Below are 22,832 nucleotides of genomic sequence, written 5' to 3'. Positions count from 1 at the left end.
ATCTTCATAGCTCCTGTAAAAGTTGTGGGTTGGCATATCAATAAGCTGAAAGATTCTGAAAATGAGAGGAGATATTTATAGCTGAAATCACTGAAATAAATTTTAATTGGTAAATTTTAATAGGTAAATTTTAATAGAATGAGAAACACCCCCTTAGCAAGACAGCGGGGGTAAAAGCCTGAGTCCCCCCCGCAGAGGGGACCACTGGACTTCCAAGGCTTGTTTAGGCTTGAAACCAAATAGGAAGTGTAAGGGAGTATTGCTGGACTTACTAAATTAGCCCAACAATGATAATTGATGTGAAACTGGAGGGTGTGCTCGCTGAGAGGCTCTGGCAACTTAGGCAGTTAACTGAAGTCTAGGTATCACACAGAGGGGATTGCATATAGGCTCAGATTGTCCACAGACCTTTGCATGCTCACTGGTTTGCAATCACAAAACAAATCCCCCCCCCCAAAAAAAATCCCACTGGCTTTCAGTTCAGGCACATATAAATCCTATACCCTGAGAGCCAGATCACGACCAAACCTATGCACCCGTGCAAATGGGAGTAAGAACCCCCTTTACCCCATGTGGCCTCTCCAGCCCCTGACATCAGGCATGCAGAAGTAAACAAACATTGTGCGCCCACAACTGCCCTCTCAAGGTGGTGGGTGGGGAGTGGGCACTCTTGGCTCCACCCCTAGTGCACAAACCAGCAAAGGGAGGTTGTAATCTACTATTGGTATGGGCCAGCAGCAGACTGCTACACCTTTGTAGCAAGGGGGAAACTCCTGTTCTGTTGCTTGGGCAGCATGGAAATGCACTGACCCTTAACTAGGGCAGATTGTAAATGTGTAACCCACACCCACTCGGTGCAGTTGATGAGCCCGCTGTGCCCTGGACCAACAGAGCTGGCTACTTTAGCTCAGGTAGTACTGGCTCATGCTTTTAGACCCAGAAGTCATGGATTCAGTCCTTGACGCCAATGATCCACTCATAGATGTGGCATTTCAAATATACAATCTAGCCCTAAGAGTGGGGTACTAAAGTGTGCACCCTGTAAACTATAGCATTTTTCACAAGATTGTATGCATGCTTTCTTGTGTTTTTTTTTTACACTGAAGTGAGGAGCTCTCCTGCCACAAACACACTAGTCACATTCCAATATGATTTTAACCAACACAAAGTAGATGAAGAGTGTGTTAGTTACATCATAACTTAGTTAAGTTCATTTAAAATATGCTATCCGCTATGAGGGATTGTAATAAGATTATTAGTGTTGCATATTAAATTATTTCATAATTGGATCATGAGCTTCGAGAGTTAAAAGAATGCATCTAGTTCTTCACAAAATGACATCATCTTTAATAGCATTTTAAGATGCCACAGTTTTAAGGAAAAACAGGAATTCTGCCTTTGCTCTGCCAGCATTCCCAGCCTTTACCACACATCAGCCAACTGGGCTCACTTCTGTTAGATGCTGAACACACCAGCCACAGCATGCTGAACAGACCAGCCCCAATCCAGCAAAGCACTGAAGCATATTTCATTTTAAGCACAAGGAGTCCCATTGACTTCAGTGGAACGACTCATGCTTAAAGTTAAGGGCACACTTTGTTGGTTTGGGGACAGGGTGCTCAGCACTTTGCATAACTAAGCCCTCAAAAAACCTCCAGATTTTCTCCCAGGCTGCCTTTGTGCATGGCAAATACTCTCTGATAAAATACCAGCAGCCACTACCTTATTCTCAAGACTCACCTCTGCCGAGATGCCCAAGAGACCCAGCCTGATGATCATGGTTAAGCAGCCAATGAGCTGTAGCTATTGCTTTCCCCCTTTCCTCCCCACCCATTCCCCCAGGTAAATAACAAAGCTGAGCCAAATATTCACCAAGTTAATTTTCTTGTAACCTGTATCCCTAACCTCTACCCCTTTGTCTGTTTGCGTTTTTGGGTAGCAAACCCTTCAGGCCAAGGGATTTCTCTTCTGTATGTCTGTACTGCACCAAGCACAGTGGGGCTGTAATCCTGAACGGAGCCTTTGGATGCTACAATAATACATAATTAACAACAACAATAGTAAATGGAGGCTTATTAATTTCAGGCAAACCAGAGCTCTAGCTAAAACAACAAGGAGTCCGGTGGCACCTTAAAGACTAACAGATTTATTTGGGCATAAACTTTCATGGGTAAAAAACCTCAGCTGTTATAGCTGTCAGCAGCAGAATAAAGGAAACTGCCGTTGTTGCTTTCTGCATTTCCTCCCCTTCAATTCAACAGTTTCCAGCACAGTTGGGGCTGTGTTACACAGCACAGCTTCTTTATTGTCAATGGAGTAGTGGCTGTGGGAAAGGATGCTGTATACTGAATGGTATTTGTGGTCATGCAAGTTATTCACCTCTCTCAAACTGCCACGGTTCAGGTGAGAAATGCAGCATGGGGCAGTGTAAAGCAATGTTCATAAACCGAAGTAAATGAACCGTCCCATTCCTCAGGATGGGGCACATTTACTTACCCTCTTCAGAGGAGTGTGGTGAGTGTCTTAACATTTGTGAAGTACTGTGAAATCATTGGGTGGAGGATATGTAAGTGCAAAGGATTATTATTACAGTTGAGGGGCATCAGGCTATAGCATCACTATGATACGCTGTACAAAAGTGCTGTTAATATGGCTGCAAGTAAAGCTCATCATTAAAATGCCACTTTTGTATACTTGGTAACTATGGAAAAAAAACAAGTCGCAGATGGAATTTTATGTGTTGGTATAGATCACCCTAGTGAAACAGAGCAACACAACAAATACCTTTATAAAGATACTTTAAAACAGATTAGGATTCATTTTATAACTTTCAAATGTTTTAAGAGGATTTCCATTCTAAATTCCTTTTATTTATAAACTAAGATGAGAGCAAAAGAGTTACAAAGGTTTATATATATATATATATATATATATATGTTATTTTTAAATAGCCTGCTAAGAAAAATAATCAAGGTCACAGTGAGAATAAAGGTAGCTAAAGTTTCTATAGCAACAGTTACTAGGATGCAGTTGCCAAAGGTGCCTTCTTTTTATATCCTGAAGTAGCTTTAGAGGCCGATTTTTCTTCCCATTCACTAGCCTTTTTGCCAATATCAGTACAGACATGATGCAAATGTACTTGCATTGTTCGTATGATACTGTAGACTACAGCCTAAGAGCTGAATATACAGTACATGTCATGCAAAAGGGAAAAAAAATGTTAAGCAGCCTGACCTTGAGACTTGAAAAGAACACCACTGACTGAAAAACCACACTGCTTGGAAAAACGGTTTTCTTACTATTGGTCCAAGTAGCATGTGAGATTATTATAAATGAAAACAAACAGAACAGAAGGCTACTTTTATCTTTTGCTGTCCAGTTTGTTTCCTTGTGCATTTTGACAGCACTTTGTGTCTAGTCAGTTTCACAGTTTCCCCTAGCAGATAATTTCCCCTGTTGTTTGTGTGGATCTTTCACACCACCACAGGGGAGAGAGAAAAGAATTCTGAAAAAATAGGAAAATGTCATTGTAAAATCACAAAAATTGGGAGAAGACTCAGGGACAGGTGGAGAAGCTGAAACTCGTTTTCATTTTTTTGGGGGGGTGGGAGTAGGAGGCTAGGGAGTGAGGTCACAAGGAGATAATTGACTAATTCCAAGCTGATGTGGCCCCTCTACATTTGTATCATATTTTGATAAGGAAACACCAGACTTCAGGTTTATAAGCATTTTTACAAAATTAGCAAGTTACGATTTCAGTAAGAAAAGTGAGCAATCCCATAATGTGACTACATTAATAATACAGCGGTTTTTATGTAACTTGATAGAACCCTTTCATTGCCAGCCCTCCACCATCACATCTGCCATGGTGACACCATGATGGTGTTGCGGTCTAGTGAAGACAATGGGCATGTATCTGGTACATTCAGCAGCACAGCGGGTATTTTCTAGTCCAGTGCTCAGCAGCAGCCAATTGGTTAAATGAAAAAGCACACTTTTTCCTTATTGTTATCAGTTAAAAACATGTACCAGAGATCAACATAAATGTTTAGGGTAGGTTTTTTTGTTTGTTTTTTTAAGTCACGGTCAGCACCTACAATTCTGGTGCCCTTCTGGCCACCACCTCTGCTTATGGGCTAGAGCTGTGCTGCTGCAAGGAAAGGAGAACCCTTAAAGGGGCTGGAGCCACAGCCACATTGGTGTTCCAAGGAGGGTGGGAGGGAGTGGTGACTGGGCTGGAGGTGTCCCTACAAAATGGGTGTCCTATACCGTTTCCTATGCAGTTTAGGCCTCAAGCCAACCCTATTTATAGGGAATGCATGGCCAAATCCTGAAGGCTTGACTCAGTTTTCAGTCCTTACTCAAACTCCCATTGAGTTCATGCTCATTGTTTTCCTGTAGGTTATTAGTTTTGTCTTTTAAATCGAAAGCACGTGATACACACTTTCCTGTTCATTACTAAAGAGCTACATCCAAAATGCAGCAAGTGCTGTTGCAAGATACTTTTTCTGTCCTTTCTAGAGATGTAAATCTGGCAGGCCAGATGCCAATTCTTGCCCAGGCTGCAGGTATTAACTCAGAACTGACAAAACTGATAGTTGGAGACCAGACCAATTCACCTGTATGTTAGTTTTGCTCAAAATAGGTATTAGGCTTATAAAAACGTATTTAGTGTTTAGAATCTATGAAATGTTTGTAAGTTGCTGCATGCATTAATCTCACTCGCAATGTCTGCATTCCATGCTTTAAGAAAATATGTACGTTTTGCTTTATAACTTTGAAAATGTTTGCTCTGAACTTGTGATCTCAGGCAGGGAATCGTCTCCTCCCCACCCATCCAGAAGGACTATCAAAATCAGATGGGCCATCAAGGAATATCACAATACAATGGACTGGTTAATGGCCCTATCACACCTGAGAAATGCTATGTGCAAGGAAGCTTGTCCTGTAGATTTGGAAGCTGAAGGAAGGAAATCAAACAAAGCCACAGGATAATTTTCCATCTGTTTGAACTCTGACAGGACCAGAGACTCTGAACTGAAGCCAGAGATCCCCAGGGGCTGCCTCCTGGTCTGCCCTGAAGACACTTTAAATTGACAGATCACTACAACTCTGTCACCCTTAGGATTTAGAGAGTAACTTATTTGTGTGTATATGTTTGCTTGTTTTAACCTTTAAATAACTCTTATCTCTTTCTCCTAGTTAATAAACCTTTAGATAGTTTATTACAGGATTGGCTAGAGGCATTGTCTTTGATGTAAGATCTAGGGTACCAGTCGATCTGGGCTAAGTGACTGGTCTCTTGGGACTGGAAGCAACCTGAATGCGGTGTGATTTTTGGTGTAAGTGACCATTTATCACAAAGTTCAGTTTGTCTGGGTTGCAAGATAGACTAGGGAGTCTCAGGGGACTGTCTGCGATTCCATGGTAAGACTGGTATAGTGATCCAGGAGTTCACATTTGTAACTGGCTTGGTGAAATCTAATCATAGAACACACCGCCAGTCTGGAGTATCTGCCCTTATTTCTGACAGTCTGCCCTGAGGTAGGCACTCACAGTCATGAGCCACTCCAGATAGCATGACAGTAATGATCACTCATTACCCTAATACACCAAGTCCCCTGTGTCCCTTCGCTGGAATCTCCTCTCCTTCCACATCAAGTTCAAGTTTCCGGTCCTTTACCTCCACGAGTTTCTGCATCTCTGCACCACCTGCATCCCTGTTCTCATTTCCATTTATTCTCATCTTATTCACTCCATTGCTCTCAAGCCTGCCTGCTAGCATCCTCTGTATCATTCTCCACTCTGTTCTGTTTACCTCCTTCCATGGTTGGAAGACTTCCTTGACCAGTGCATCCAACAACCTCCCTTTCCTCATTCAAATCTCTCCTTAAAATGTATGCCTTCCATGGGATCTTTCAAAAATAAGCCAGCTGTGTGGGCGCATACGTCTATTTTGAGGGATGGCTTGTGATTCATGCCCTGCTCTTGGTCATACTGTAGACTGTGTTAATATCTACAGTCTGGCTGCTGAACAGGTAGTATGCAGTACCACCTGTTGCCACTAAGAAACTCCGAGGTTTGGAGGAAGTGTAGCCCCACTACAAGGTTCCAGTACACCTAATATCACCAGTGGTGCTGAAACAGCTTTTAGCCTATCATTATGACTAAGAGCTTCCATATCTTTGATCCATGTGCCGGATCTTTTCTGACCCCTCTTAAAATAAGGTGCTTAAAACTGGATGCAATGTCATAGATTTAGGGAACAAAATAAAAAGACCCCCAATATTTTAAATAGTTAACCTTTTTAGCAATCAGAATAGCTGTTTTTGTCCCTATTATTTTAATCAGAAATGGGATAAAAAAGCTGTAATTGCAAAGCGGAACCAATTTGGATATTTCCGAATGTGGGCATATTTTGAAAATCAAAAACGGGGGTGTTTTTGCAGATCTATGTTTTAGATTGTGAATTTGTCACACAACAGGAAAAGTATTTAAAAAAAAAATCATGGTGGTATCACTACTTCCAACTTCTGACTCAGTGACACATGCTCATTTCTCAGAGGGGAGGATTTTTCCCCCCCAGTAACTAAGTGCTCTGAATGTATTTGTCATGAAACACTGAACAAGTGTCACTGACATTCACTTTGAGAAGAAGAACAGCTTTGATCTCATCCACACTCATTTGAGAGAGACAAGGTGGATGAGATAATATCTTTTATTGGACCAACTTCTGTTGGTGGAAGAGACAGCGACAACAGAAGTTGGTACAATAAAAGATATTATCTCACCCACCTTGTCCTTGTTATGTCCTGGGACCAACATGGCAATAACAACAATGCAAACAACAATGGAAGATCCATGCTCATTTGACTTTTCATTCCAACACTTTTCCCAACACTAAACCTGGTTTCCACTTCACTGTTATTCCTGGTAAGCCAGCAAATTCTGCTTGGTACAGCAATACATCTGGAACAAACATTTTGTAGTTAGATTAAAAAAAAAACCATGTATTTGAATTGATTAAATAAAAAAGGGGGCATTTCAAGTGTCCTGAAGAAAGTTCCTGGGACATACAGTTATTTTAATATACCCCACCATGTCTCCACAACTTTTAAAACAGAATAACTGAAATATAGGGCTGGAAAAGCCCTCAAAAGGTCATCTAGTCCAGCCCCCTGCACTGTGGCAGAACCAAGTAAATCTACACCATCCCTGACAAGTGTTTGTCTAACCTGTTTCTAAAAATCTCCAATGATGGGGATTCCACAACCTCCCTTGAAGCCTATTCCAGAGCTTACTTATCTTTATAGTTCAAAAGTTTTTCCTAATATCTAATCTAAAGCTCCCTTGCAGCCGATTGAGTCCATTATTTCTTGTTCTATCCTCAATAGATGTGGAGAACAACTGAACAGCATCCTCTTTATAACATCCCTTAACCTATTTGAAGAGTGTTCTCAGGTGCCCTCTCAGTCTTCTTTTCTGAAGACTAAACATGCCCAGCTTTTTTTAACCTTTCCTCATAGGTCAGGTTTTCTAAACCTTTTATCATTTTTATTGCTCTCCTCTGGACTTTCTCTAATTTGTACACATCTGGCACCCAAAACTGGACATAGTACTCAAACAGAGGCCTCACTAGTGCTGAGTAAGGCAGGAAAATTACCTCTTGTGTCTTACAAAGGACAGAAGCTCTCCCTCTGACATAACACTGTCCATATCGGCACTAAAGGGGGGTGGCTAACTCACACATAATTTATGTCAACTTAAGCTGTAGCGTAGCCATAGCCTAAGTCCCACTTGTGAATCTAGCCGAAAGCATGTCAGCTCCCAGCCCATAAGGTATGGCAGACTGCTGCTGGTGTGTCCCCCGGAAGGATTAAACACCATGACCAGGTAACTTTCACGCCCTTCCCACAGTTTATTAATCCAAACAAAAGTAACACACACGCACACACACCCCCAAAACTATTCCCCTGACCAACACAGTCTGCAGGAGCCTTTCACCCTCCTCCAGGGCCAGTCACAGGAACCAGCCTCCCTCCTGCAGCTTCCATCCAACTAGGGTGGTTGCTCAAGTTACCAGAATACTGGACATTCTGGCACTTCTGGGAATGACCCCTGCTGGCACGACATTGGATGCACGGTGTGTGTGAGGTCACGCCACACGGGGACACCAGTTTCAAGAGCACATCGCACGCGAGGTCAGGCTGGTGGGGGCGGAGTGGCATGCTATTCAAAATGGTGTCCCCCATCTGATACCAGACAAAAGCATGTCCAGTTACCAGACAGGGGACAACCCAGCCAAAAAGAGGACTTTCCAGGATATAACTGGATGAGTGCCTTCCCCACATTCAGCTGAGCTCTCTCAGCCCTTTATAGGCATCATCTGAACCCTCTGCAACTGGGTCCAATAATCAAACAGGGCCGCCTGGCTGCAGGCTCACAGACCCTTAAAGGAGCTGACTACCCCGTAACAGGCACTACATTCAAACTTGGGGCCAATGGGAGGAAACCAAGTCCAGCACCCCCAACCTTTCTAAATCATGACTTCCTGATCCCAGTTTTCTCCAGCAGCGATTGCTCCCCCCTCAGCCCCAATGGCATTATGGAACTAAAGTCTGGGCCCTAGGTATCCTGCTACCAGCCAGGACTCAAATCCACATATAAGTGGGACCCATGTTTAAAGTACCACTGCATGGAGGGCCTCAGGGGACTTCTAAGTCCTGAGACCGCCTAGAAAATTCCCTATAGCCTTAGAGTCCAGCCTGAGCTTGGGCTAATGCAGTGTATTACTATCATCCATGTTTATTTACTGAGTGCTGATGTTGTACCTTTCCTGAAACAAACGTTGAGGAAGGCATGGCCCTCTGCCCAGGGAGCTTACAGTCTAAATCAGCCTGGCAATACAGATCAGACATACAAGACATGCAGGGGGAAGGCTGACACATCCAGTTATCCTTTGTGTGCATGTAAATACAGATATAGACAGTGGCAGGCGGAAAAAGTGCTTATCTCTCTAGGGCCCTTTACTGTTTTATCCTATCCTGACCTCTTCTTTCTCTCTGCCTTTCCCCACATTCCAGTCTAGATTTTACCTTCCTACCTCCTTCTATCTTTCCCTCACCAACACATCCTCCTTCACACACACCAGAGTTCCTGCCAATCACATCTCCATTCTCATCATTCATCCACAGTCAACTGTCCCAACTCAGCCCACCCCAACCTGCTCAGCTCCCTCTCAACCAGGCCCAAGCCTCTCTACTCACCCACCTACCAAACTCAGAATTCTCTCTCCCTCTTAACTCAAAAACAAACCCCCTCACTCTGAGATCCCCCTTCTTCCTTCCTACCCAACTTCCTGCAGCTCAGAACCTCCCAAGGGCTTAAAACCCTCTCCCCTCCCATCATAAGCCCTTCTCCTCACCTCATAGCTTAACCTCCTTCCAAATCCTCTCAGGCTCACAAGGTAAAGTAAATCCCAGGTAAAATCCCTCCACCACAACACCACCTTCCACTGAGCCTGGAGAATCAGGATCAAAGACAGCTGAGAAGGACTATGTGTACAGGTGGTGAGTATGTGAAGGAAGGCTTCTACCCTGCCTCTATGCAGCTAACCTGAATTAGCATCTCAAGAGGCCTATATTTCCTGCTCCTTCTGTTGCCTGCAGAGGTTTGAGAAACTGGAATACATACCTTCTACACCTGCATTACATGCACATAAAGCTCACAAATTAACAAAGTGTCTTTGCATGTCCAAAATATCTTGGTTTCAGTACTGGCCAAAGGTTTGAATTTATTATTCTGTTCTTCCTCCTCTGCTAGAAATACTGGAATTAATCATCAATTTCCCCATTCTACTTTTCTGCTTCCTTCTTCACCTTTCATTTCCTTTAAACTACTATCCACTCAGCCAAAATGTTATTGAGTTCCAAGCACTTTTTTGAGGAGAAAATTAAACTGATTGAAAAAGGAGTTTGTAATAAGGTCGCTAAAGAATTCAGACCTCGATAAGTGAGACACACCAACCTCTTTCCTCTGCTGTTTAGAAAATTGTATTATTATGCATGATATTGTCATTATCTTTGTTTCCATTATTACTGACACTGGGAAGTTGAAATCCCTACTTCATGCCAGTTAAAAGTGGACAGAACTGAACCAAAATGTGTCAAAGAAAGAAAAGAGAAGAAGCAAAGATGTTTTTTAATTGCACTTACCCAGCGTCTGAGCTGTTGCCACAGAGTAGTGCGTCCGAAGTGCCATTTTTTATGAAGTAGTTTTCTGCCACAAAAGTGAAGGAATCATGAATTGACAACCTGCTTTCTAACAAGCACATTCCCAAATTAATACAATCTCTGAAAATTATCCACCAAACAGCATATATAGTTACAGTAATCTTGGGATTTGATGAATAAAAGGTTTTGTTTGATTGACTGGTTTTAATTTTCAGGAAGAAACATACTTCAGTTCTTGTAGAATCAGTTGTAAAAATTAAAATGTATAATTTTAAAGCTTAGCTATTGCTATCAGTATTTAAAATTCATTAGTAGCCTTTGTTCAACATAAAGAAGACAAAATAAAGGTAATAATAACATAATTAAAATGCATCCTTTTAACATTCAAACAGATAACAAACAAGGAAGTCTGATATTAAAAGAAATAGGAATAGAAGGGTAAGTTAATATATATATATGCTTTCAACAATGGATATTCTAAAAAGCATAATTGGGGAAAAAATTAAGTGCCTGTACAGAGCCTATCCCAATGAGGCCCTGATCTTGATCAGTGTTAAATAATAATAGATGCTTTCCAGAAGCAGGTGAAAGTGGATTGAGATGGTTTTCAACAAGGAGCAAGGTGCATACCCTACTTAGCCTACATGCATACCCTACATACTCTACATATCCTAGATCCTATAGCAAAGGAGTAATTCCCTGCTGACTTAACACATGAAGGGGAGAGCCCTTCACATCAGGTGTTGTGTGAGCAGAGATGCTCTCCCAAATGATGCTCAAAGAGGTCTCCATTGCAGCCTTAACCTAAATTGTTAATGGTTTTAGAAACCAAGCGTGCCAGCTTATTACTCCTGGGGGCATTAAGCACTGAAAACATTAAAAATTCTTTGCACAATCTTTTAAAATTCTGCATATTTTATTTGTCAAAACAACACAATATAATCACACCAGTTTCAATTATTTTGGTAACTTATTTCAAAATACCTGTCAGCAAGTATGTCTGTACCAATACAGACAACAAAAAAGATTGAGGAAATGTTTTTGATAAATAGATTCCTTACTAGGCATATTAATACAGAACTTTGAGTAACAATTCATTTAAACTACAATACAGAAATGCATTTCCCACACCTGTCAGAACCAGTGCAAAGGCTTGGGGGAGTCAGGGGTAATGGAGGAGCTGAGGGAGAGGGAAGTAATTGCTGGGAAGCAGCCTGGGTGTGAACATGGAGGGTTGTTGGGTGTGGGTGGGAGAAGTATGGAACAGGTTTTTTTGCATGGGGGGGGAGGGATTGTTAGGGAGCCTCCCCCATGTAGACCCTGGCTGACCCCTAGCCTCTCTCATTCAGTCAGGCACATCTGCCCCTGTCCCCATGTGTCCCTGCACCCCCTGTCCCCATGTGTCCCCGCACCCCCCCACCATCCCCATGTGTCCCTGCACCCCCACTCAGCCAGCCCCTCATCCGCCATGTGTCCCTGCACCCCCTCTCCCCCGTGGCCATGCACCTCCACTCATCCAACCCCTTCCCCCCATCCCCATGTGTCCCTGCACCCCACTCCCATTCAGTCCCCACTCAAGTCTGTCCCTCTCACTAACCCTTTTGAACCCCAGTCTGTGACCTCCCCCAGCAGCCCCATGTGCCCCCATATCCTGTGCCTCCTGACATGGTCCCACAGGCAGGGAACTCTCAGGAACCCAGCTTCTTCTCTTTCTTATCCACAGCTGGGGCTGCTCCCGTCCAGAAGCAACTGCTTTCTGTTCTGGTGCCACAGCAGCCCCAGATGGGCAAAAGGTGTAACTGCAGCACCTCTCTGGCAGAATGTATTTTCTGCAGAGAAAAAAAATTCTGCGCGGGATATGAATTCTGTGCGTGCACAATGGCGCAGAATTTGCCCAGGAGTAAAGGCTTATATAGGCAGACAATGCAAAGAATGCAGGGCTCAAGTCAGTGAGTAGATATGCTGCTGCATTTCAAATAAGCTGCAAGCAATGGACAGGCCTGTTCTGATTACTGCTAGGAGGAAATTACAATCAGTGAACCTTGTGGTCATGAGGTCATTTGTTGGTTTTCACAAGTCATCATAGGATAAATAATGACAAACACTGCTCATACAGTGTCCTTTGTTCGACACATAGGGTTTTCTCTGGAAAGATCTTGGTCCAAAACTCTGCCAAGATTTTTAACCTTGTTTACTACTACTGAACAATCCCCTCAACAGATAGTGCCCTGGCATACATCTAGAGTAGTGATCACACATGAGGAGACCACACGATAACAGAAATACAGCATACTGATGGTGCTTTGTACTCTGTTAAGGAATTATAACAGTGCATGTAGGTGCTGAACAACATGGAGAAAATTATAGAACTTGGAGGGTTGTCACCTCTTATAGATTTTAAGCCTAGAAGGAACCATTATGATCCCCCAGTCTGACCTCCTGCATAATACACCCAGTGATTCCTGCATCAAGCCCATAATTTATGGTTGAGCTAGAGGATATCTTTTAGAAGGACATCCAATCTTGATTTGAAGACTGCAAATGATGAAGAATCCACCAAAACTGTTAGTAAATTGCTCCAATGGCTAATTACCCTCTCAGTTAAAAGCCTGCACCTTATTTTTAGTCTGAATTTGTCTAGCCTCAGCTTCCAGCCCTTGGATCTCATTTCAAATCGTTTGGTGATGATGCACAATTACTCCTCACCACTGCTTGAGTTCTGTCTCCTTGGCTGACTGGAGCCACTGGAGTGAAGTTTCAGTCCCTTTTACACTGATGCAACAACCCATGGTCAACTGAATCAAAAAGCTGATGCAGAAAGAACAAGAGCACAGGACTGAGAGAGAACTAGAGAGACAGAATGTGTACAAACAAGTCGCAGTGTTCAGGATGAGTTTTAAAATCCCAAGTGTACACATATGATCTGTCATCTGCTGTTGACTTAAACATTTACATTCCTAAAACAGAGAGGATGCTAAGTCCCAAAGAGCTTTATGGAATGCATGGGGGAGAATCAGTACTGGGGCACTGCTGGTGGAAAGTATCTAAGCAATGGAGGATAGTCTGCACTGTAAGAGTGCCAGTTATCATGCCAGGTTTGAATTTGAAGAGGAGATGAATAGCTGATTCCCCAGTGATAACTGAAGGGAGGGGGGTTATAGTATTATCACTGAAGAGCAAAACTGCTCACACACCTAGTCATATCATCACTCAAAGGAAGTTGGTTTGGTCTTCTGCCTAAAGGTATATCTACACAGCACGCCACTGGTGCTGGCATGTAGGCTACATTTTGCTACATGCTTCATTGAAAAGTGGGCTCCACCCACAATGCAGTGTGTAGCTGCATGCCGCAGTGAAAGGCTCTGACAGAAGGAAGGCAGTGGGGAAAGGCTCTGGCAGCTCCCCATCGCTGGAGTCTTTCCCTGGGGTGGGAAAAGGCTCCGGAAGCTCCCTGCGGCAGGAAAAGGCTCCAGCAGTGGGGAGGCAGTGCAGACAGGGGAGGCACTACTTGGGCACATAGAGAACCGTGTAGGGTACATACCTCTATGGATCTGGTGTGTCTGTACTCTACTCGCCTAAGCAGAACCTTGCCAGCTACACTGCTATTTATAGCTGTGGTAGGGATGTGTGTCGTGCATGTACTACACACATCAATTCTGTGCAGTGTAGACATTTCCTAATGTGCTGGGGAAACAGAGATCTTTGAGAAGCAATCACCATTGTTGTTTGAAGAACAGAACCCCTTTCGTAACACTACAGACTATGCTCCACTGCACCCTTATGCCTCAGCTTTACCTCACTTGATGGTACCATTAACATGTGCAGTCAGTGCAACACAGTACTATTTAAATTCAACACATTTTACCTCTGAAATGTAGAAATGGTCAAAAATTAGTAAGTTTGTTTTGTGGAAAATGTTGACAATTGTTTCATTTTCTTTAAATTTTTTACTTCTTACTTTACATGCTTTTTTTTTTGTTTTTCTGATTTCTGATTCCCTTCCCCTTTATTTCTGAAAAAAAGCCATTTTGTGTCAAAGAAAAGTTTTAAATAAAAATTTATGGCCAGCTCTACTAAAAGGTATAGTGTATTTAAAGGTACATGTGTAACCTGCCATGCACTTTTATCTGAACATATATGTATGTGTGTTTCTAAAGGAGTATAAGAGAACAAGATAATAATCTTGCCATATTAAAACAATGAACGAAAGGGTGTAACAAGAATGGCCCCGGATCAACTGAAAGTTATATGAATTATTTCCTTTGATGGTGCTGGATTACTTTCTCTGTTTTTCAAAAATATCAAAAATCTGCAATTAGTACTCAGCAGTCACAAATTAAAGAGCCTAAGCACTCATTTTCAACAAGGTTACAATGCATTTGCATTTGCATGCATACCAGAATTCAGCCACATAAACACACAGTACACCAATAGGGCTGGCCAGAAAAAAAGAATTCAGTTCTGCAAAAAAATTTTTTTTGAGGTTTCACAACTTGTTTTTGTTCCACATCAGATCCAAAATGAGCCCTTTGAAAATTCTGTGAAGAAACATATGAGACAGATCTACCCTAGAACAGCTGATAGCCCAGTGGTTAGGGAACTCACCTGGGAAGTGGGATACCCAAGGTCCCTATTCTGCCTAATTTGGAGCAAGGACTTGAACCTGAGTCTCCCATCCCCAGTGAGTGTCTTAACCACTGGACTGTTGGCTACTCTGCAGTGAATGTCTCCTTCTCTGGCTTTGACCATAAATTCCATCCTGGACTTGAAAAACCTCCAGACTAAAGTTGTCCTGAAACCAAGACATTCCTGCAAAAAGTTCTGGTTCCACAAATCAGCATTTTCAACAAAAACAAACAAACAAACTGCTGACCGGTTTTATATACCATGACTCAGTTTTATAGAAGAACATAAGAATGGCCATACTGGGTCAGATCAATGGTCCAGCAAGCCCAGTATCCTGTCTTCCAACACTGGCCTGTGCCAGATGCTTCAGAGGGAATGAATAAAACAGGGCAATTATTGAGTGATCTATTCCGTGTCATACAGTCCCAGCTTCTGACAGTCAGAGGTTTAAGGACACCCAGGGCATAGTTAAATAGCCATTGATACACCTATCCTCCATGAAATTATCTAATTATTTTTTAGCACAGTTATAATTTTGGCCTTCACAACATCCCCTGGCAACAAATTCCACAGGTTGACTGAGTGTTCTGTGAAGAAGTACTTCCTTATGTTAATTTTAAACCTGCTGTCTATTCATTTCATTGGATGACCGCTGGTTCATGTATGACGTAAAGGGGTAAATAACACTTCCTTATTCACTTTCTCCACACCATTCATGATTTTATAGACCTCTATCATGTCCCCACAGTCGTCTATTTTCTAAGCACCAGTCTTTTTAATCTTTCCTCATATGGAAGCTGTCCCATACCCCTTATTTTTGTTGCCCTTCTCTGTATTTTTTCCAATTCTAATATATATATATTTAAGATAGGGTGACCAGAACTGCATGCAGTATTCAAGGTATGAGCATACCATGGATTCATATAGTGGCATTATATTTTCTGTCTTATTATCTATCCTTTTTGTAATGGTTCCTAAAATTCGGTTAGCTTTCTTGACTGCTGCTGCACATCGAGCAGATGTTTTCAGAGAACTGTGCTTGACAACTCCAAGATCTCTTTCTTGAGTGGTAACAGCTAATTTAGAACCCATCATTTTGTTTGTATAGTTGAGATTATATTTTCCAATGTGCATTACTTTGCATTTAACAACACTGAATTTCATCTTCATTTTGTTGCCCAGTTACCCAGTTTTGTGAGATCCCTTTGTAACTCTTTGCAGTCACCTTTGAACTTAGATATCTTGAGTAATTTTGAATTGTCTGCAAATTTTGGCACCTCCCTGTTCACCTCCTTTTCCAGATAATTTATGAATATATTGAACAGCACAGGTCTTTGGGGGACCCCACTATTAACCTCTATCCACTGTGAAAACTGACCATTTATTCCCACTGTTTGTTTCCTATCTTTTAACCAGTTACTGATCCATGAGATGACCTTCCCTCTTGTCCCATCCCTGCTTATTTTGCTTAAAAGCTTTTGGTGAGGTATCTTGTCAAAGGCTTTTTGAAAGTCCAAGTACACTACATTGACTGGCTCACTTTTATCCACATGCCTGTTGACTCTCTCAAACACTCCTAATAGATTAGGGAGGCATGATTTTCCTTTACAAAAGGAACGTTGACTCTTCCCCAATATAGTGTGTTCATCTATGTGTCTGATAATTCTGTTATTTATTATAGTTTCAACTAGTTCGCCTGAAGGTAGGCTGACCAGCCTGTAATTGTCAGGATTGCCTCTGGAGCTTTTTTTTAAAAATCAGTGTTACATCTAGCACAGAAGCTGATTTAAGCGATAGGTTACATACCATAATTAGTAGTTCTGAAATTTCATATTTGAGTTCCTTCAGAATTCTTGGGTGAATATCATCTAGTCCTGGTGACGTATTGTTTAAATATCAATTTGTTCCAAAACCTCCTCTAATGACACTTCAGTCTGGGACAGTTCTTCAGATTTGTCACCTAAAAAGAATCCTGTGCAGCAAAGACTGATGCAAAGAATTCATTTAGTTTCTCTGCAATGGCCTCATCTTCCTTGAGCATTCCTTTAGAACCCTGATCATCCAACAGCCCCACTGATTATTTGGCAAGCTTCCTGATGTACTTAAAATAAATTGCTGATTGTTCTTGCTAGTTGCTATTCAATTGTTTTTTTTTTTTTTTTTTTGGCCTGCCTAATTATTCTTCTACACTGGAGTTGCCAGAGTTTATGCTCCCTTCTATTTTCCTCACTAGGAGTTGACTTCCAATTTTTTTCCAATGCCTTTTTGCCTCTAACTGCCTCTTTTACTCTAATGTTTAGCCATGGTGGGCTTCTTTGGTACTCCACCCCCCCAAGGATGTTAAAATTTAATTACACTGTGGTCACTATTGCTGAGTGGTTCAGCTATGTTCACCTCTTGAATCAGATCCTGTGCTTCACTTAGGACTAAATCAATTTTACCCTCTGTTACAACACTGCAATTCCCATTAAGCAAGCATTCTAAGCCAGTGGGCCAGAATAGGGTTTCTAGGGCTTGATTTTTAGAGGTGCTAAACGGATGCAGAGTCCAATGAAACAAATTTGCACTGCAGATGCTCAGCAAGTCTGAAAATCAGGCAACTCGCCTTATAGTCCAAGCTACCAGCTTATCAGCCTATTATAGTCTAATGTATACATACACACTTATGTCAGTGGAGAATGACTATTTCTCTAACCTAGTCTTCTAACCTTTCTTCCCCCCCCCCCCCACCCCCAGCAGAGGCATTGGGTGTGATGGTGTTGACTGGAGCTCAGATGTCTTTCGATGTGACAGAGAGCTTATAAAGCAGAACAGCATGACTGTGCAGGGAAGGAATGTTTGCTTTTCCCATCACAAGCAAGCGACCTCATACCAACCACAGCACAAAAGATAAAGGGCCAGATCCAGCTCTCAGTTACACCTACGTCAATCTGAAATAACTCGGTCCAGTGGAGTTCTGGGTTGACACAGGTGTAACTAAGATAAGAATATACCCCAGAGCTGGCCACAATTATTACAATAAGAGTTTTTTCTCTCCATGTTTTTACTGACAAGGGTCCAGTGTCCTATTTGTATGCAGCCATAAACCAATAACTGTCAACTTACTTTGTTCTCTGAGTCCTTAATAGGAACCATCTTTCCTTTTCTCTGCTGTAGGCAACTACTAGCTACATCCGCTGTCAGAAAGAAATGTGATAAGATGGAATAAATTCCAAAAGAGAGCCCTACCACCAGCTGAGAGAAAGGTACATTCCCTTAGGCTGCACGAGTTCCCAGCATCTGACCCACACCATCTCCAGTAAAACACAAGAGAATGATGTGCATCCTCATCTGGTTCCCACTGTGTTCACTTGTAAAAACTCTCATTGACTTTAGTGGGAGCAGGATTGGGCCCATGATTAATTCAGCAACAATACCAAAGAACAGTTAGTATTGCATATGGTGTGGGATGCCTCCCCCTTCTCAGAATTAGGGATTCACAGGAGTTAGAGATGGAAAGAAGCTATTAGGTCTCCAGGTCCATCTCCCTGCCAAAGCAGGACAGGATACATTTAGTAGTGTTTCTGCAAATCCAGTTTTAAATGCCTCAAGTGACAGAGTTTCTGTTGTTTCCTTTGGGAGATTCACGAACCATTACATCTCAGCCAGGAAGTTTCTCCTGATATTCACCTTACATGTTCTTTTTTCTTAATTTCACCCTATTACTCTTAGTCATACCCTTTGCATTATTATCCTAAATCATTCCATTCTCTCTTTCCTATTTGCATCCTTGCTCGTAGATTGTTATAACATCCCATCTTCCCCTTAGTTGTTGCTTAGCCAGCTGTCCACATTTTACTTTTAATTTTTCTATATTCCTGCTTATTATAGGATGAACTGTCAGCAAAACCAATTGCTAAGGTAGTTTAATGCTTTCCATTATAAGCTCCTGTTTTCAAATGCTTATCATTTTTCTGGGCTTTAATCATTTGGGTTCAAATTTTCCATGCTGGGTCATTGCTTCAGGCTGAATATTTTGGAAAGCATCAGCCAGAGCAGTTCAGCCATTTCCAAGAACAAGGTTAGGGAAATATAGGTTGTTTTGCCAATGTTTATATCTTTGGTTTTTCCATAACATCCCTCAGATTAGTATGTAAGTGCTAGTGGACAGATAACTACACAGTTTTATTCTTTTCATCTATCTATCTATTATATAGGAAAATGCGGTACATTAAAATTGCATTAAAAGAATGCAAAATCAGGAATTATGCCAAATTATGGTTACCAATATTTAAGGGAAACCTAAGCCAGGAATAGGACCCAGCTCTCTTGGGTCCCCATCCAGTGTCTTAACCACAAGAAAACAAACTTCTCTTCTTACAACCCTCTGCCTTAATCACTGTCCACAGTGTGCACCGAATGAGGCAGGGATCCTCTAAAGCAAACTGAATTGTGATGCATTATAATTCAGCCTTCTTGTGCATATGCATTAAGATTTCACAGGCAACCTTAATACTGGTATTTCCTGATCTTCAAGTGCTTGACTTTGCAACCTTAAAGTTGAACACAGTTTTTTTTTAAATGGAATTTCCTAGGATTTTTAAGATAGAAAACTGAAAAATCTGAAATTCCAGTATGTCACCATATTGAAATCCCAGTATGTCACCAGGCATAGTCTGGACCCAGGATCTTTATAACTAGAGCACAGGCCTCAACTACTTGCGCTAAAGGAGAAACTGTTAGCAGCACCAGGCTGTTATCCTCTGTGGAGCAGCTATCAGAGGGTGATGCAACATACACTTATTTAATGGCTCATATAACTAATTGCTAGGTAGCAATAGGATGGTGGGAATTCAGATTCCTGGTCCTGGAGAGGAAAGTGGTCTAGTTGTTCCAAATAGCACAGAGATTTGGCACATTCAGTCTGAAAGGTTGGGTGACTAAATGGATGAGACTCGATTCTGCCATCAGGAATGGTAACATGCAAAAGCCAGCAGGAGAATACTTCAATCTCCCTGGACATTCTATAAGAGATGTAAAAGTAGCCATACTGCAACAAAAAAACTTCAAAAACAGACTTCAAAGAGAAACTGCAGAGCTACAATTCATTTGCAAATTTAACACCATTAATTTGGGCTTGAATAGGGACTGGGAGTGGCTGGCTCACTACAAAAGCAACTTTCCCTCTCTTGGTATTGGCACCTCCTCATCAATTATTGGGAGTGAACCACATTCACCATGACTGAATTGGTCCTGTCAACACTGGTTCTCTGCTTGTGAAGTAACTTCCTTCTCTTCATGTGTCAATATAATAATGCCTGCATCTGTAATTTTCACTCCATGCATCTGAAGAAGTGGGTTTTTTACTCACAAAAGCTTATGCCAGAATAAATCTGTTAGTCTTTAAGGTGCCACTAGACTCCTTGCTGTTTTTGTGGATACAGACTAACACAGCTACCCCTCTAATAGTGATAGGGTATATTGCACAAGATCACTTCTGACAGAGGTGGAATCTCTTAGCTACCCACTTGGAAGAATGATCCTTGCCTGTTTCCTAAGGCAGGGAATAAGGCCTTGCTCTATAGTAAGTGCTCTAATGGTGCAGCTTTATTAATACCAATCAGCAGCAGAGTTGAACCTAGCATTCATAGCTCCCTTCTGCAGAGCTGCCAAGTATCACTCATCATGTGACAGTGACACATTTGACAGTCCTGCCACTCATTCCCACAGCTCAGCCAGATTCTTCCACACCCAGCTGAGCGGAGGGATGGCAGCAGACATTTGCTTGAAGCCCTGCCCTTCTGCCACTCACGGCGGCTGTGGCGCCCGCTAAGTAGGAACTCCAGCTCCTCCTCTCCATGAGAAAGCAATGGCAGCAACAGCACAAGGTGAAGGGCCCGGTATTGCTCTCAGCTGCTCTCCACAGCCAAGTGCAGTAGGGTCCCCCCACCACAAACCCCCAGCCATTTCACCTCTACCAGCAGCTACCCAAAGAGGCCCCTGTCCTCCACAAATCCAAGCACCCACTGCCCCCCCCCAAAAAGTCCTTAGCACCCACTGGTCCCTGCAGCCCCCTCACTCTCAACATCCTCTGCCCCCCAGCAACCACTGCCCGACTGCAGCTCCCTGATCACCAATAGCATCTATCCCCCAGCACCCACTGCCCCCCACATCCCCTTAATCTCCAGCAGCCTCTACCACTCACTCTCCTGCCAGCCCAGCACCACTGCCTCCCGCAAGCCCTTAATCACCAGCTGCCCATTACCTCCCCTCATCAGGTGTAGACCTCATTACTTCCTGCACACCCCCCAATCCTCACATAGACTCTACTCCGCACCGGGCCCAGCACCCACCCCCTCCCACACATCCTCCTAACCACCAACAGGGCCTACCCCCAACACCCTCTGCCTCCCTACATGCCCCTAACCACTAACAGCCTCAACCCCACCAGTCCCAGCACCCACTGCCCCTCCCGCAGCCTCCCAAACCCCAGCAGCCTCTACTCCCCCACAAGCTCCAGCATCCACTGCCCCCTGCAGCCTCCTAACCCCCAGCAGCCTCTACCCCCCGAAGCAGGTTCAGAACCCACTACAGTCCCCTAGTTCCCAGCAGCCTCCATTCCCGCTAGGCCCAATATCCCTCCCTCCCATATCTCCCCAATCACTGACAGCCTCTACCCCTTGCCAGCCCCAGCACTCACCATCCCCATGCAGTCCCCTTGCCCCCAGCAGCCTCTACCCCTCACCAGGTTCAGCACCCACTATGCACTGTAGCCTTCCATCCCCCTAACCCCAACAGCCTCTACTCCCAGCAGCTCCAGCAACCACTGCCCCCCCCACATCCTCCTAACCAGTGACAGTCTCACCCCAGCAGCCCCTGCCCCCCACATCCCTCAACCACTGACAGCCTCACCCCCAGCAGCCCCAGCATTCACTGCCCACCACAGCCCACTAACTCCCAGCAGCCTCTACCTCCCCCTCCCACCTGACCCCTGCAGCTCTCTAATTCCCAGGTACCCTAGAGTTCACTACACCCTGGCAGCCTTCTTATCCCCAGCAGCCCCAGCACTCAGAGACCCCTGCAGCTCCCTACCCCCATCAGCCTCTAACCTCAGCACCCACTGCCCCTGGCAGTTCCCCTAACTTCCAGAAGCTTCTAACCCTGCCCCCACATCAAACCCAGCAACCGCTGCCCTGCCAGAAGCTCTCAAATCCCCAGCTGGCCTAGTACTCTCAACTCCCCAGACAGCTCTTGGCTTCTCAAGTTCCCTAGGCTCAAGTCCCCAAGAGCCCCAGCACTTCCTGCCTCCCTAGAAGTTCTCTGTTTCCCAAAAGCTCCTTATGCACAATGGTACCAACAACTGTAGCAGGCACTCCCTCAGCTACTCCCCAGTCACCCATGAGCACCCCAAAAGCACTGCCAAGTTTTGTGCAGGTCCACGTCGTACCCTTCCCATTGCTCAGAGCAAAGTGTGTTAACCCTAATCTTAAATGTATAGTTTTATGCAAACTTTTGCAAACAGTTCATTATATAGTTTGCATAATGTCACACATGGCTTTCTCCCCACACTCTTTCCCCTAGGCTAAAAGGGAAGCTGCTGTTGCTGCTGCATCCTACTTGGAGCTCAAGCTATGTGAGCTCAGGGAGCATGCTCAGCATAGATAAAGGTCCATGGTGCTTGCAGCCTGAAATGAGATTGGCATGTACCTCTGTAGAAGAGGAGCAAGCTCATAGCAGATGGAATGTGTGGAGATCTTTGCTGCCAACCTTTAACAAACCGCTACTGAGCATGTGAAAACGGTGATTTTCATGGGTTTATAACTTGGCTAAATCTGGGTGATTTTTTTATGAGGGACAGCAAAAGGTACTTCCATGACCCCAGGGCTATCCTCTGACCAAATTTCAGGTACTTGCTCCAAAGCATGAAGGTGCTAGAGTTTCTCCAAGTAATGGTTGTAGGATGGTTTGTTTTCTTTTGTTTTTACATGAGCAAAA

At 43.3% G+C, this 22,832-nt stretch overlaps 1 protein-coding gene across 1 annotated transcript in view; it reads right to left on the bottom strand.

Moving 5' to 3' along the window:
* LOC112108022 (sodium channel protein type 5 subunit alpha) overlaps nucleotides 1-22,832 on the bottom strand; it is a 263,352-nt gene that overhangs the window by 188,227 nt on the left and 52,293 nt on the right. Inside the window, exon 7 of the mRNA XM_026652176.2 lies at nucleotides 10,215-10,278. Coding sequence (XP_026507961.1) covers nucleotides 10,215-10,278 — 64 coding nt within the window. The remainder of the gene's footprint in view (nucleotides 1-10,214; nucleotides 10,279-22,832) is intronic.

This window comes from Terrapene carolina, unplaced genomic scaffold (assembly GCF_002925995.2).
Source record: "Terrapene carolina triunguis isolate 2854851 unplaced genomic scaffold, T_m_triunguis-2.0 Scaffold111, whole genome shotgun sequence".
NCBI classification, from domain to species: domain Eukaryota; kingdom Metazoa; phylum Chordata; order Testudines; family Emydidae; genus Terrapene; species Terrapene triunguis.
The sequence above is the reverse complement of the archived record's forward strand: the minus strand, read 5'-3'. Positions and strand labels throughout refer to the sequence as shown.